Source organism: Cricetulus griseus, chromosome 5, assembly GCF_003668045.3.
Source record: "Cricetulus griseus strain 17A/GY chromosome 5, alternate assembly CriGri-PICRH-1.0, whole genome shotgun sequence".
NCBI lineage: Eukaryota > Metazoa > Chordata > Mammalia > Rodentia > Cricetidae > Cricetulus > Cricetulus griseus.
The window spans coordinates 105093377-105108689 of record NC_048598.1 but is presented as its reverse complement, the minus strand read 5'-3'; the positions used below and the strand labels follow the sequence as shown (position 1 = coordinate 105108689).

At 37.1% G+C, this 15313-nt stretch overlaps 1 protein-coding gene across 10 annotated transcripts in view; it reads right to left on the bottom strand.

Moving 5' to 3' along the window:
- Rps6ka5 (ribosomal protein S6 kinase A5) overlaps positions 1-15313 on the bottom strand; it is a 156887-nt gene that overhangs the window by 61641 nt on the left and 79933 nt on the right. For 9 of the 10 annotated variants that reach the window (XM_027419112.2, XM_027419114.2, XM_027419113.2 and 6 more), the window contains 2 exons: positions 6001-6116; positions 2394-2501 (listed from right to left, as the gene is read on the bottom strand). In XM_027419112.2, coding sequence (XP_027274913.1) covers positions 2394-2501; positions 6001-6116 — 224 coding nt within the window. Of the gene's footprint in view, positions 1-2393; positions 2504-6000; positions 6117-15313 lie in introns of those variants that run through there. The other variant, XM_027419122.2, reaches the window with a different exon arrangement.

Below are 15313 nucleotides of genomic sequence, written 5' to 3'. Positions count from 1 at the left end.
TGTATCATGGGCTGGGTGGACAGTGACTTTCGGGGCAATAATGTTAAAGGGTTATATTTCATCAGTATTACGAACTTGTTCAAGCATCAGATTTTCTCAGTAATGATCTTGGCAAATATGGGATGGAATTTTTCTACTGCTTAATTATCTATCTATCTACCTACCTACCTACCTACCTACCTACCTACCTACCTACCATCTACCTACTTACCTATCATCTACCATCCATATGTCTATCATACTATGGCTCAATTACAGGTCCTTGTACACACTAGACAGGCACTCTACCACAGAGCTCTATTTTCAACCCTGTTTACCTTTTACTTTGAAACAAGACTCAACAGTAAGTTGCCTGGTCTGCTCTTGAAGTCACTCTGTTGTCTAGGTAGGCTGGAACCTGAGATCCTCCTGCTTCAGCCTCCCAAGGAGACAGGATTATAAGCCTGAGCCACCAGACCTAGATATAACTATGAATCTTAAAATTTAAAACTGTCTTGCAACAAGCTTATTGAATATTTATAGTTACTTTCAATTTTAGTTCATCATGATACAACATTGTTTGCTCAATCATTACACTGTGAAGTGTCTTGAGTTCACTGTGACAGTAAAAGAGCTACTTGCTCAACATTCTTTTATGTTTTTATTTAGTGTGTGTGTGTGTGTGTGTGTGTGTGTGTGTGTGTGTGTGTGTGTGTGTGTGTGTGTCACCAAGTCAGAGGACAACTTGAGGGAATTGATTGCCTCCTTCCACTATGTAAGTCCTAGGAATCAAACTCAGGTTGTCAGGCTTGGTAGCTGGTCCTTTTATTCATAAGGCACCTTGCTATACCATTTTTCTATTTTTCATCAACTTCTACTTATTACTTTAAATCTTAACAGTTCCTCCTTCTGTTTCCTTAGGTTTGATACAACCGCCATTCCTACACAATGCTCTTCAATGAGCCATTCACACGAGCACTGTTGTGCAGCTTCTCCAGCAGCCTGTTTGTCTGTGTTAGACATAAACTTAAATGCTTCCTCTTTTTCTTAGCACTTACCATATGAGGATGAATAGCCCCTCTGCTTTTCCAACATATCTTTACACTACACAGTAGAGGCTAAGTCAAAATTAATAAAATGTACACAGGCCTTGGCTGCAGATGCAGGGGTTTATCAAGAACCTGTTCTTGTACATGAAGCTGCATGTATGGCCTTACTACCTTCTAGTCTGCACTGGGAACCTGGGCATTCATGCAAAAGATGTATCGCAATTGATAGAATTTCCCGATCCTCAGGGATACTAAATAAACTATGTTGTGTGTTTGTGTAATGTTTGGTACATTATAGGATGGCAGGTATGGCATTTTTCATTTGTGACATTATGTTGGCACTCAAAATTTTTGGGTTAGGGCTATTCAACCTATACTTAATTTGGAACATAATAATGATGATGCGTTTTATTCAGTCAAGTCCTGTATTACAAAACTCTTATCTGCTGTTGTTTTTGTTTTTCTAGACAGGGTTTCTCTGTGTAACAGCTCTAGTTGTCCTGGAACTTGCTTTGTAGATCAGGCTGGCCTCAAAGTCACAGAGATCCATCTGTCCCTGCCTCCTGAGTGCTGGGATTAAAGGCATGGGCCACCAACGCCCAGCTACAAAACTCTAAGATTCTATATTCTACACCAATAATTTCCTGGATAGAAACAAGACTGACCCCCCAAACATACAGTTCTTTTGAATAATTAGTACTTGAAAACACAAGTTTACTGTAACTCCTACATAAAAATAACACTTGATTACAATTAGTAGACATATAGCTTTAAATGCAATTGGAAGCATCTGTGATATTAAACAGTCCTTAACTAACACTGTGAATGTGGGACCATCGGTTTATATCTACAATGAGCATATCTGCTACTACGTTTTAGTTCACTTTGAGCACAGCCCAGCAAGATTATTAAAGCATTAGTTTGGTAGGTCTTGTCATCCTTCCCAGGGAACTCTAAGGGTCATTGCAGCAGGTCTTAGCTGGCAATTACAATGTAAACTAGATGAGTTTCACTTTGGATTCTTTTTGATCCCCACCCAATCCAGTCTCCTAAAGGGTAAAAAGAGTTATTTTAGATATTAGTTGTATCTGGCACATTTTATGGAGAAGTTATGTGTGCCATGTCAAAGTGGAGAAGTCCGATATATCCTTGAAAGGTTTACTGTGATTCTAATAGGATGGTTTCATGGTGATTTTAAACTAAAAATCTCAACAGTCCGTTTATATCAAAAAGTTCCTTTGAAAAATCTGAACAAAAATCTGTAACCCATATGGTACTACTGCCTTATTAAATATTTATTGCTAAATAAATTTTCATCCTTGTTTACATTCTATTACTAACTTTAAATTAAAATATAATACTCACTTCATCAGCCACAAACTCCTTACTCAGACCAAAATCTGTCAGCACCACATGTCCATTAGAATCAAGCAGAATATTTTCAAGCTTAATGTCACGGTATATTATCCCCAACTGTAAAAACAAAACAAAACAAAATGCATTTTAAGATAATTTCCAAATCAATTAAGGGAGCGTTTTTCTACCTTTGAGGAGGTTCCTCTTCAGGATTCTGAGGCTCTTAGCAACTCTGAGAGCAAATGCTCCATCTTGGGGCTCAAGTGCTGGCTTTCCCAAAGCTCTCCAAATGTGTGACAAGGGTCTCTCCCTGGAACCAGGTTCTTCAGGGTTTCCCTGTTGACTATTGCCTCTTTCTGTCTCCATTCTCCTTATTTCACACTCATTCCAAATTATCTTCATGGTCCTTGTTGACCAATTCTTGCCCACAACTCTGTAATGGCTTCAGCAAATCATCCTAAGGAACTATATCCAATGCTGATCATTTCTGTTTTTAAACTATGTACTTACCATTTACCATTTACCTTAATATATTTACACTCTGTGCTTTTTCAGAGTTTTTGCACTTATCTAGTATCCTGTATTATGCAATGTGTCAGACAGGTAATTAATAAAGACTCTTTAAATAATAAGCTCTTAAACATAAAGGTTAAAGAGCACAGGTAAATTTTGATGTTTAGTTCTAAATCAGCAAAGCAAATCATTAAATAACATTTATACAGTCATGTATTGTTTTACAACAAGGTTATGTTCTTGAAGTATATTGTTAGATGATTTCAATTGTACAAGCATCATGGAGAGAACTTACACAAACCTTGGGAGTGTAGTGAAAGAGTATATGTATCCTATTCCTCCTGAGGCCACAGTGAACAAAACAGCAAATGGGCAAATCAAGTAAAATTGACAACAGAGTAAACAAGCTGCTGCCTTTGAAACACAGTAAACTGTCTTATAGTAAACCTCCTAAAATGATGGTTAAAATATATATTAAATATATAAACCAGAAGTATGTTTGACTTTTGACCATTACCAGGTTTTACTCCGCTGTACATAATGATATGTGTTGGGTTATTACATGAGTGTAGCACAGCTGGTTTATTTACACCAGCAACAAATAAACAGGGATGAAGTCAAGTATAGCATTTTGACAGCTCCATAAACAAAAGTGACAGGAATTTTTCAGCTCTACTGCAATCTTATGGGATCCCTGTTGAATGTATGGCCCATCACTGAGTGAAATGTTACACAGTTCAAGACTGTATGCCTCTCTCATTTATTTTTCATGTAAGCAGTATAGTAAAGACATTTCAACTATATAACACAAATCTAAGAGGTGTCTGACACACCTCAATTTTCTACTTCATATTTTCAGTTATATCAGCATGGATTAAGTGATTTGATTCTTTGAAATATTGTTTTCCTCAATGTCAAATACAGGAAAAAGCAGATTGCTAATAATCTCTCAAAGCTGAAGTAAAAATTGTAACACCCTCAAACACACACACACACACACACACACACACACACACACACACACACACACACACACACACCAAAAACCAAAACAAAACAGTGGGCAGTTTTCCTATGAAAGCTTCAGTGGTTTACAAGAAAGATAGGAAGGAAACACTTAAGAGTGTGTACTGAACAGACATTTGACTTGAAGCATTGAATTTACTTAAAAACCAGAGGCACTTTGCACTTAAATAACCTCCTTGGGAAGGAGTTTTAGAGACAAATTATTTACTATCCAATGTACTTCAACACTTCCAAATAAATTTGTAATTTTATCTTCTCCTATAAGAATCAGTGCTAGTATCTCTATCAAATAATATTGCTTGCTTTGGGTATGTGTATTTTTAAGGTAAGACAGCTGAGAAATCATTTGCTATAGTGCTTTCATTGCATATCCATCACATTTATTCCCAGATTCATTGTGTTCTCATTATCCATGTTTCTTATTAGTTTAGTAATAATGAACATGGAATTTTCCTCTACTAGAACAAAATGAACTGAACTAAAGTATTATATAAATTATAGACTGTGTTTTCTAGCTTAACCATTTGGCTTTATGTTTTGTTTTTATTTTGGTGCTTATAGTGAATTTTACTGTCATTTTTATATTTTAAAACATTATATTTAATTGTAAGTTTCTAGGGCTTTGTAGCTTATTCTGAATAGTAGTATTTCTGATATAAAGATGTTTAAAGTAAGTCATATCACAAAAAGTAAGCACAGGCATGAAGCTTGTCACCACAGTGAGAATTCTATCAAAAGCATCACATATGGTCATTTACTGTTCCCGTGCTCTTCTCTCTTCTCTTCCTGCTTCTCAGACATCTTTATTCCCTCTTCATTTGTGGCAGGGTCTCTCTATGTAAAACCAGGCTGATCTCCAATCACAACCTGATCCCTACATCTCCCAGATGCTGGACTTTTTTCTAAAAATTTAACTGTCTTCCTCCACCTGTCAGGACAGGCATTTCTGTCAGGACTTGTCTCTGCTCTGGGCTAGACCTATAGTTTCTTGACTCTGCCTCATTTCCTTGTATCTTCCAGAATCTTTTCTCAATCTTTCTCATCTGTTGTCTCCACCTTTGACTCAATTTCTGATCAAAACTTCCTGCCCCTTTAAGATGTCTTCCTTGCCATTTTGCTTCAATTCTCACCTCTTTTTTTCTGTGTTGCATACTTATACTTTAATCTGTTTATCAAACTAAGCTAAGGGAGGGATGACAAAGAGTAGCTTCATATCTGAATTGTTGAAACTTAGGGACTCTAATGACTTTGATATAAATTAGCATTTTCTCCTTCTGACAAAAACCATACACACTGAGACAATACAGAAACTGCCTCTTCTTCAATAACTTAAATAAGTCAAAATTTCATGAATCAAGGTTAAGAATATCTGCAATAACACAAGTTTAAACTGATTTGTACAGAGTTCCAACAGGATCATAGATACAATGTCCAGGTAAATGTTTCCCTGTCTGAGCTCACACCACTTGGAGGCAATGAGGAGGAACAGAGCAGGGCGGGTACAGAAGCAAGTTAATGTAGGAGGGAGGGAAGTAACTCAGAACCAGTAGCAAAAGCAGGAAGTGCCCTCTGAGAACAGACAGATGGATTGTGCCATGGAGTGAGTCACAATTAAGAAAATACATTTTACAACTTGGGGTTTCATTAACAACCAACAGCTTTTATTTTGATGGTATTTTATAATAAACAAAATCCTGGGTGTTTTTTTTTTTTTCATGAAGACCAACAAAAAAGTAAAAAAAGCCTCAGGTTCTTTTGTTTGTTTGTTTGATGTTTCAAAACACAATAGACAAGACTTTATTTTCTGTTCATTTATTGAGGTGGGGTTCTCACTTTGTAACTCAGTTTGGCCTTTAGTTCATGATCTTCCTGCCTCAGCTTCCCAAGTGCTGGGATTATAGGAATGCTGCACCATGTCCAGCAAAAAGTAAACATTTTCAAAAGGAACTATGAAACTAAGAACACAGTAACATTCACAACCCCCAAGACAACCTGTGAAAACATCAACTTGTTAGGTCCATCAACACCGCAGTTAACAGACTGTTCAAAAGCAAACTCCAAAGATGAAGCACCTTACCTTGTGCAGGTGTTCCAGGGCAAGCACGATCTCTCCAACATAGATCTGCACTTCGTGCTCTGTGAAACGCTCTCTTTGAGAAAGATGAGTAAAAAGTTCTCCACCATTTATATAATCTAAAAATGAAATATATTTTTTCTTTCTTTGACTTGCATTCATAAATGAAAGGAAATAACTCCTTTTAATTACCTTGTGTTAACCGCTAATTTATGTTTATGAGACTTCAATATTATGACAGTCTCATAGCAAATATTATTGGTTTCATATTGTCATACAATTTCCCAACACAATGTTTATTCTAAACCAGTCAGATTAACATGCAAAGAGTACCACCATTAAAATTATGACCAAAATCCATCCAGATTTAAGAATACTCTTCCAAAGACAGCATATCAGAGACCTCTGTCACCAGTGTGTAACTCAGAGTATCAAACATCAGCCACATGATAACCAAACCAATCCCCCCACCAAATGCCACACAAATCCCAAACAAAACACAAGCAAAATCCTATCTTGCCACATGCAATCATTAGTTTTAAGATCTGTGAATAGATTCTCTATTTTCCAGAACTGTCTGGGCACACTTTAAAGGAATGTATTGTTAGGTAGCAGGCAACATTCTTATGGTTTCACACAGCATGGAGTGAAAAAAAAAAAAAAGACTATGGAATAAAAGCAGCACAACATGGCTGAATGAAGTATTCAAAACCCAAAGATTCCATTTTTCTTCAATTTGTTCTATTATCACAAGAGAAATAATGAAAGAGGAGACAAAATGAAGTAAAAAAGGGGAATCACCTAATTGGGGGAAAAAGAAATATTAATCATTAGTATTAAGATATTACTTGAAGACCTGAATATGGGTGAATTTAGGTAATAACAGATTAATATTATAAAATGTTTAAAACTGCATATGACAGTAACTTTTTTTAAAAAATTAAACTCTAATTTCATTAGAGACTAACCACAAAAAACATTTGTTTTCTAAGGCTTCTATATTTTGCCAAGCGTTTTTTAATTTATCTGAACACAAAGCTAATGATTTAAAAGGCATAAGGAACACAGCATTCCTATAAATGAACAATGGATTTTTCTATTTTAAGTAGTTATTTACTGCAGTCTAAATTTACGTAGTCACAGAACAGAAATAACACCTATATATAAATGGTCAAATTCCCACATAGTCTCAATGTGCAATTCAACCATTTCATCTTCTATGGCCAACTTCAACAGAGTCACCCTCTTCCTCAAGTTATCAACACAGTACTAAAGACTTTTTACCAATGTAATCATTGTTATATTCCTAGTGTTAGTTGTACTCTCCTCTCCGCAATTTTAAGCATCAGGACCAATACAGTCACCACATTTCAACCACCACAAATGCCTGCATGCAGCACTCAATAGATTTTTTTAAATTTAATAAAAATTAATTTTTATTGCTGATTCATAGATGTATCTTTGCCTTCTGTTATTTATAGTCAGCATACAAAATAATGGGTTTCATTCTGGCATCTTTCTATGTATCATGAAGTCTGCTCATACTCCTTTACCATATATTCTCTTGTCCCCTCAAGGACAGTTCCTCTCTCTGAAAATGATCATTAAATCCCAAAAAGTCAGTCCAGTGTAAAACAAAACCGAAACAAAAAAACCTCCAACATATTTCTGTCTCATAGACAGTGTGACACATTTAGAGGAAAGAGCTTTGTAACAGAGACCCAAACTAGACATGGGTTGTCTAGTTATAAGCAAATTAAGTCACTGGTCTCCAATTCTTTATCTATTAAAGAACCAGGATACAGGATATGCTTTCCCATTGCTGAGGAGACTCAAGAAAAAGAAACTATAAATCCAAGAACATAAGCTTAATACATCAAGTTATCTATTTTCCTACTTCTGGTATAGATTGTTCAGATATTCATAAAAATCAGTATTTTTATAGGCATATGTTACATACTTTACAGGCAATTCTATCCAATCATCTATCCAGGCTTCCAGTGGTAATGCAGAAAACTGAGGCAGCCAAGTAACTCTTAACACAGAAATTACAGTAAGAGCTGTTGTGAGATATTTTGATCACACTCTGATACCCCTGAGACTGCCCAATAAAGTTATACCTTGTTTCAGGGGACAGAGCCTGTGACTAGCTGACTGGAATTGGCCATACAGAAGCCAGCAATTTGGATAAAGAAGACACATAGGAAGGAAAGGGCAGGGACTAGAATTTGAGTTCTCTTGGTTTTGGGAAGAGGGAAGAGGAGATCTGTCTTTTTCACCAGCATCTCTAGTCAAAAGCAAGGTCAACTAGCTGCTATTCAGCCTCTTTGAGCTAGCAGATTTTCACCTCAGCCTTTGACTTCTGAGTCTTATTTATAAACAGAACCTACATATCACATCCGGCTCGAAGTCTGAGTGGTTGGGGGGCTGGGGGTGGCAGCCAATGAAAATATCAGTAGATTCATGTGCAGCCACTAAGCCGACAAAAAACACTAAGGTGCTGTAATCAAAAACAGACAAAATAGAAGCTAGTGAGACTCTAGAGGCCGACCAATTGCCATCCTCAGTCTTGGTTCTGTTTGGCATGTAGCATATCTCACAGTTACAATTGCCATTTTCTGAATATGTAGTGTTATTTACCATGATTAAAAGACCCACTGAACATTTCTACATCTTCTGCTGTGAAGTACATATTAGTTTTCACTCTCACTGTTTTGAGATACAGTTAATATACCATGAACTCACGCACTTCATGTACAAAATTCAGTGATTTTGTTTATTCAGACTTGTGAAGTTTCTACCCTAATCGATTTAATTGCCCCCCAAGTCCCAGAAATTCCAATGCCACATGTAAGAAATTATTACAGAAATCAATGCCACAAAAATTTACCAATGTTTTTGTCTAAGACTTTTATAGTTTTATGTCTGACCTTTAGTTTTTGATCCATTTAGTATAGAGTTAACTTGTGTTTATGTTGTGAGGTATGGCCCAACTTCATACTTAAGCACATAGCTATCCAGTTGTTCCAGACCATTAGTTGAAAAACTGTTCAGCGTTGTCATTATTGCTGAAAAGCCAGTTAACTGTACATGTGAGGATTTCTGGACTCTCTGTTCTATTCCACTGACCACATCAATTATATGTCTATCTGTAGCACAAGTTCTAATAGGTCTTAATAATAAAAACCCAGGGTCAGATATCAAGGTAAACACTGAAAGGTCAGAGAAGCAGAGCAACCAGCCACTAGATCTTACCTCTACTGAATCCTCAGACCAAAGCATCAATCCTGTCCCTAAGAATCCTTAGACTGAATGCCATGAGCTCCTGTCTCCCCCTGCCTTATATTCCTCTCTCCATCAAGCCATCTCTCTCCTATCACCATCTCCCTAGTGCTGGGGTTAAAAGCATATGACTCCAAAGTACTGGGATTAAAGATGTGAACTACTACTGCCTGGCTTTGTTTCTTCTTTTAGACTAGATCAATCTCATGTAGCCAAGGGTGGCCTTGAACTAACAGAGATCTGCCTGCCTCTGCCTCTGGAGTGCTGGGATTAAAGATGTGTGCCACCAGTCCCTATCATCTATGGCTAACTAGTGTGGCTATCTCCACACTCTGATTTTCAGACAAGCTTTATTTATTAGATCACAAACAAAATATCACCACATCTATCCTTACACTGAAGTCATATTTTTACAACCAGAATAGTATTACAGGTTTTTTTTTTTTTTTTTGAAGTCTTTGAACAGGCTGGCCTTCAATTCCTAGGCCCAAGCACCCCTCTTCCCTGTCTCTCAAGTAGCAGGTATACAGGTGTGGGCCTGGCTTACAATACATTTTGGAATCAAGAAGTGAATCTTCTATCTTTGTTCTTTTTTCAAACCTCCTGCAGTTCTCTTCAGCCCCTTAAATTTCTACCTGAACACTGAGAACACCTTGTTAATTCTAAAGACACGACTGAAGTTTTAAGAACAGATAGATGGATACTAAATCTGATCATCTAGAAATACTGCCACCCCTAACATTCCATGAAGATATTATATTTTTCCATTTACTGAGGTCACTTTCATCCTTTCAACAATGTGTTATTTTACACGTCTTTATTGCCAAATGTTTTATTCTTTTTAGTCTAAGTTAAATGGAATTATTCTCTTAATTTACTTTCTAAGCTGTTCACTGAAATAATATCAAAATTTAGTTGTATGCTGCTTTTATATCCTGCAACTTTATTTAACTTGTTTATTGATTCTAATATTTTTAAAGAATGCCTTAGGGTTTTATAAGATGATATCATCTTAAGAGGTTTTCTTCCTACTTTGCAATCTATAGGCCTTTTGTGAACTTTCCCATCCTACAGTGTAGAACAAAGTAGCAAACATGGATACTCATTTCATGTTCCTGATTTTAGGAGAGAAGCATTGGGCCTTTCATCACTAAATACTATGTACACTGTGGGGTTTCGCTTTTGTCTTTACTTTTCCTTCATATATGCAAAACTGGTTGAAAAGTTCACTTCTTTGCCTGTTTTAGTGAATGTTTTTCATCACAGATGAATGTTGAGTTTCGGCCAATGCTTTCTCTGTGTTTATTTAGAAGATCATGTAGTCTTTTATTCTACTGATACAGTATGTTGATTCTAGGTTTTAAAGACAAACTTGTACTCCCAGGATTAATCCTACTTGGTCATGCTATATAATCCTTCCTACATATTCCTGGATTCAGTTGGGCAGAATTTTGTTGAGGAATTTTGCGCTTTTTTCATAATAGATGTTAGCTTGGTTTTCTTGTAATGTTTTTACCTAGTTTGTACACAAAGATAATCCTGGCTTCAGAGGACATGTTGGGAAATGTTTTCTACTTTTTGAACAAGTTTGTGAAAATTTTGTTATTAATTCTTCTTTAACTGTTTAGTTACTTTTACCAGTGAAGACACTTGGGCCTTGACTTCTCTTCAGGCATGCCTCTAATTCCCTGAGATCATCACCAGCAGTAACAACAGAAATTTGTTTTTCTTGAGTCGATTCTAGGACTCCAAACCATTCTAGGAATTCTTTTCTTCTTTCCCATTGTTTTAAACACAAGGTGACATTAAGTAGTCTGGGCTAACCTCATACTGCCTTGGCTTGAGTGTTGGGATTATAGCCATGGACCATTATGCTTGACTAGGTATTTAGGTAACCTTAACATACAGTTAACTGTTTGTTGTTATTTAATTATTCACTGTATTCTCTTGTGACTCATTTTAATTCAAAAGTCATATTCTCTATATTATTCCAGGCTTTATAGATATAAACCTTGTTTTTTCAAAGCTTGGTCAGTTTAGCTAAAGGCTTATCAATTTGTTGTTCTTTTTGAAGACCACTTTTTGCTTTCACTGACTTTGTGTGCATGTTCTCTATTTGACTGTTTTCTGATATTTATTATTTCCCTCTCGTCTCTTTGTTTTGAGTTAGTTTGCTCTTCCTTCTGTAATGGCTATTGGGGAGAAAGTTTGCATATGAACTGAACTTGTAGACTTTTCTCTTTGTTATTATTCTATGAACAACTCAGTATAACACTATTTATATTGTGGAAGATATCATGAACAGTCTAGTGAAGACTTAATATATTCAGGAGAACATGCACAAGTTATATACAATACTACAAACCACTTTGTAAAGGAGACAAGAATTTGCCAGCTCTTGTAGTCCTTGAATTCTCTACTTCCATGGGGGTAACTATATGTTTCACATCTAAAATGTTGCTATGATTATTATATTTTTGTTTTTGAAAGTACATATTTATATTTGTTATATCAGTCTTCTAAGTTTTTTTTCTGATTTGTGGGAGATTCAAATTATGAACTGACTTGAACTCCCCCATGCCCACCCTGGCAAGATTTGTTTTGTTTTGTTTGAGACGGTCTCACATGGTAGCTGAGGCGGTCCTCAAACTCACTGTGATTCTCCTGCCTCAGACTTCTGTTGGAATTTCAGGTGTAAGCCAGCCTGGCTTGTTTTTATTGTTTTTTTTCCCCCTTATTTAATAGCTTGGCCTGGCTATTAGTCAAGTCTATCTGATCTGCAATATAAGACCTCCAATGTTGCTCCTCAGAGAACAGAGCCTTGGAATTTGCACAAATTTCCCTCATTGGCTAGGTTCTCTGTGTCTGCTAGTATTGTAAACAGCTGCTAGGCTCCACTAATTGCTATTTGATTGCCCAATTGTTTCCAATAATGTTCTAGGGCACAAATTGCTCCAGTCTGATACAATAAATTCAGACTTTTAAATGAGTAGTTTGAGGACAGTCTTTGAGATCTATTCTTAACCCGAGTCTTAGTTTGGGTTTCTTATTGCTATGAAAAGACCCCATGGCCCTGGTAACTCTTATAAAGGAAACATTTAATTGTGGTGGCTCGCTCACAGTTCAGAGGTTAGTCCATCATGGTGGGGAGCATAGCAGTGTGCAGGCAGAAGAGGAGCTGAGAGTCCTTACATCATGGTGGGGAGCACAGCAGTGTGCAGGCAGAAGAGGAGCTGAAAGTCCTTACATCTTGACTCAGAGGCAACAGGAAGTCAACTGACTGTCACATAAAGTTTAGCTTGAGAAAAAGACCTCAAAGCCCACCCCCACAGTGACACACTTCCAACAGAAGGTGTGACCCAGATTAAAGGCACCCTCCAGTCTCAAGGTCTGAATTAAACACTTGTATCATCCAGCCTCCTCCAACAAGATCACACTTCCTGCCCTGGAGCTGAGAGTGAGGACAGTGGTCAGATTCTCTTGAAGTGTCATCCCTGCTTAGCTGGCATGGTGCTGGGTAAGGGCAGTAGTCTCTGGCCTCTCAGCTTCCCTCTAACAGCATGGTACTCTCACCCCACAAGCAAAACAGAACTGGGTTGATCAGAGCTCTGCACTCAGCCTCCAAGCCAACATCCTAGCAATACAAGCTAGGCGGAGGAAAGGAATCCCCAACTTCTCAGATGCTTTAATCATTATTCTCTGTGTCTTCTTTTTATAGAACTGGATGCGGTTATTGTTGAGATCAGACTGTTCTAGGTTACTCCAAATTGGTAAAAGTCTTTAATGATTGCTTTGTCCATTTTACAAGCATCACTGAACTCCATTTTAAGTGAAAACACAACAGCAAGATGACTCTGCACCTCATTGGCCACCTAAACAAGGGAATGGCTCAGTCTGCAAAGTGTATGCACAAGCATGAGTTAGCACTCATGTAAAAAGACAGGCAAAGCAGTACAAGCCCTGTAACTCCCGCACTGGGTGTGGGGTGGGACTGTGGAGGCAGCCAGTGACCAGCCTAGGTGAAAAATAAGGCAGAGAAGCAATTGAAGAAAACACCCGAGGTTGGCCTCTGGCTTTCACATGCAGACACACTCGAACCTGCATGCACATGTACACTGAAGTATATACACACACACAGTCACGCACAATTTGTAAAAGAAGTACTATCTCTCTAGCATTACCTTCAAGACACAAAATTAAATTATTCCTAAAAGTAGAACAAGTAAGATGGGACTATATGAGCACATGGCATATTAAAAAAAAATCATACCAGGAAAACTAGGCCTGAGAACTTACTGAACATACCAGACAGTGGTTCCACAATGGTCACATCTGGACCACATAAAGAGGAGTCGTCAATAGCCCTCACATGATGTCATCTGACTAGTCACTGTATACATCAAGGAAATTTCCAAGTTTCCCTAGGGTGTCAAGTGGGGTCTGTCCCCATTGCTGACTGGGTCTACTCCAAGGCCTAGTCTAGATCTGGTTCTGTACTTCATCTCTAGAACTTCCAGGATCACATATTTTGCAGGGCAACTCCACTTTACCCTGATGCTCCTCAATAGCTAGACTTTGAAGTTAAGATGCCAGCAAACCTTCTGGTGGGTTCTTAATATCTTACATATCACCTATGGTGAATCTCTTTGTCATCTATATCTGCTTCCGTTTCTCAGAAAGCCATTCTTCAACTCTGCTGCAACTTCCTTAACCTTATCCCACATAGACAGTTAAATAGGCTGATGTACTGTGATATGTAATATGTGGTCTAATGTAAACTTAAGAGTATAATAAAAGAACATGGATTTGCTCAGCTAGCTACCAAGGGATATCAGAGCTACTAGGTAAATTGCAGCCAAGAAAGCCAACATAGCATGTGAATTTACAGTTAATCATCCAATAAATTCGGACACTGTGGAAAGGCATAAACAACTCCATCTATGTTTCTGACGTGTAGCATGCTCAGGATAGCTATTTTTCTAATTTGTTTTGTATTTGCATAGGAATTGTAAATTCTGTCCATCACTACAAACATGCAAAAGAAAAAAAAAGGCCTGTTGGGGGTTTATCCTGACAACTTTGCACACATAGTTCAATTTGATGAGAACCAGAATTTTAACAATATTGAGTTCCCAACCATAAACATGGTATAGTTCTGCTATAAATAGCAATGTGTTCTAATCTATAGACACAGAGTAAATTTATTGGCCAAATACATCATATTTTAAAAAATATACTCTAAAATTTTCACTTTATAGTTATTTGGTGCTGGTATATAGATATACATTTTTTTTTAACTTTGAATCAACCATTAACTTGCAGAAGACTTGTAAGTACAGCATACAGAACTCTTTTTACAAAGCAGCTAAGTCAAACAACCAAACCGAAGCTTCGTCATACACAGACTTTAGTACAACATAATCTCTTACAAATTAAAAAATTACATAAATTTATCATACCATCTAAGCCCCAATCCTGAATTTGTTACTTAAGTTGCTCCTCGAGTATCATCTATAGTTTCTAGATCCAAGTTGGAATATATTTTCTCAAATTACAATAAATGTTCAATGTTCCCTGGACTTTCTTAACCTTGGCACTTTAGGTTACATGTGTGTCAGTTTGTAGGCCATGTCACCATGTGGTCTGGCCTTACACCTCTCCATCATCATACTCAGAGGTGCATCTTTGGAGGATGCTTTGCATGTGGCACCTTCTCAGCTGGTAGGCTGTGTCAGCTCATCCTACTGTCAATGACTTTTACTTTCATCATTTCAGTAAAGTGATTTTCTTTGGGTTGTCTATCATAAGAGAAAGAGAACACACATTTCATCTTTACAATTAACTACCACTTTTGGAGAGTTAGTTTGAAAGTATGTAGCTATCGTGGCCCTCACTAAGCATTCAGTTTTGTTTTGTTTTGTTTTAGCTCTATCTCAATAAACTCACAGTTTCTTATTTTATTCAAATGGCAGGGATCTACCACAGTTAGTTACCAGGTTCTAGATGTAGAAACTGTTGTGGGATATTTGTTTAC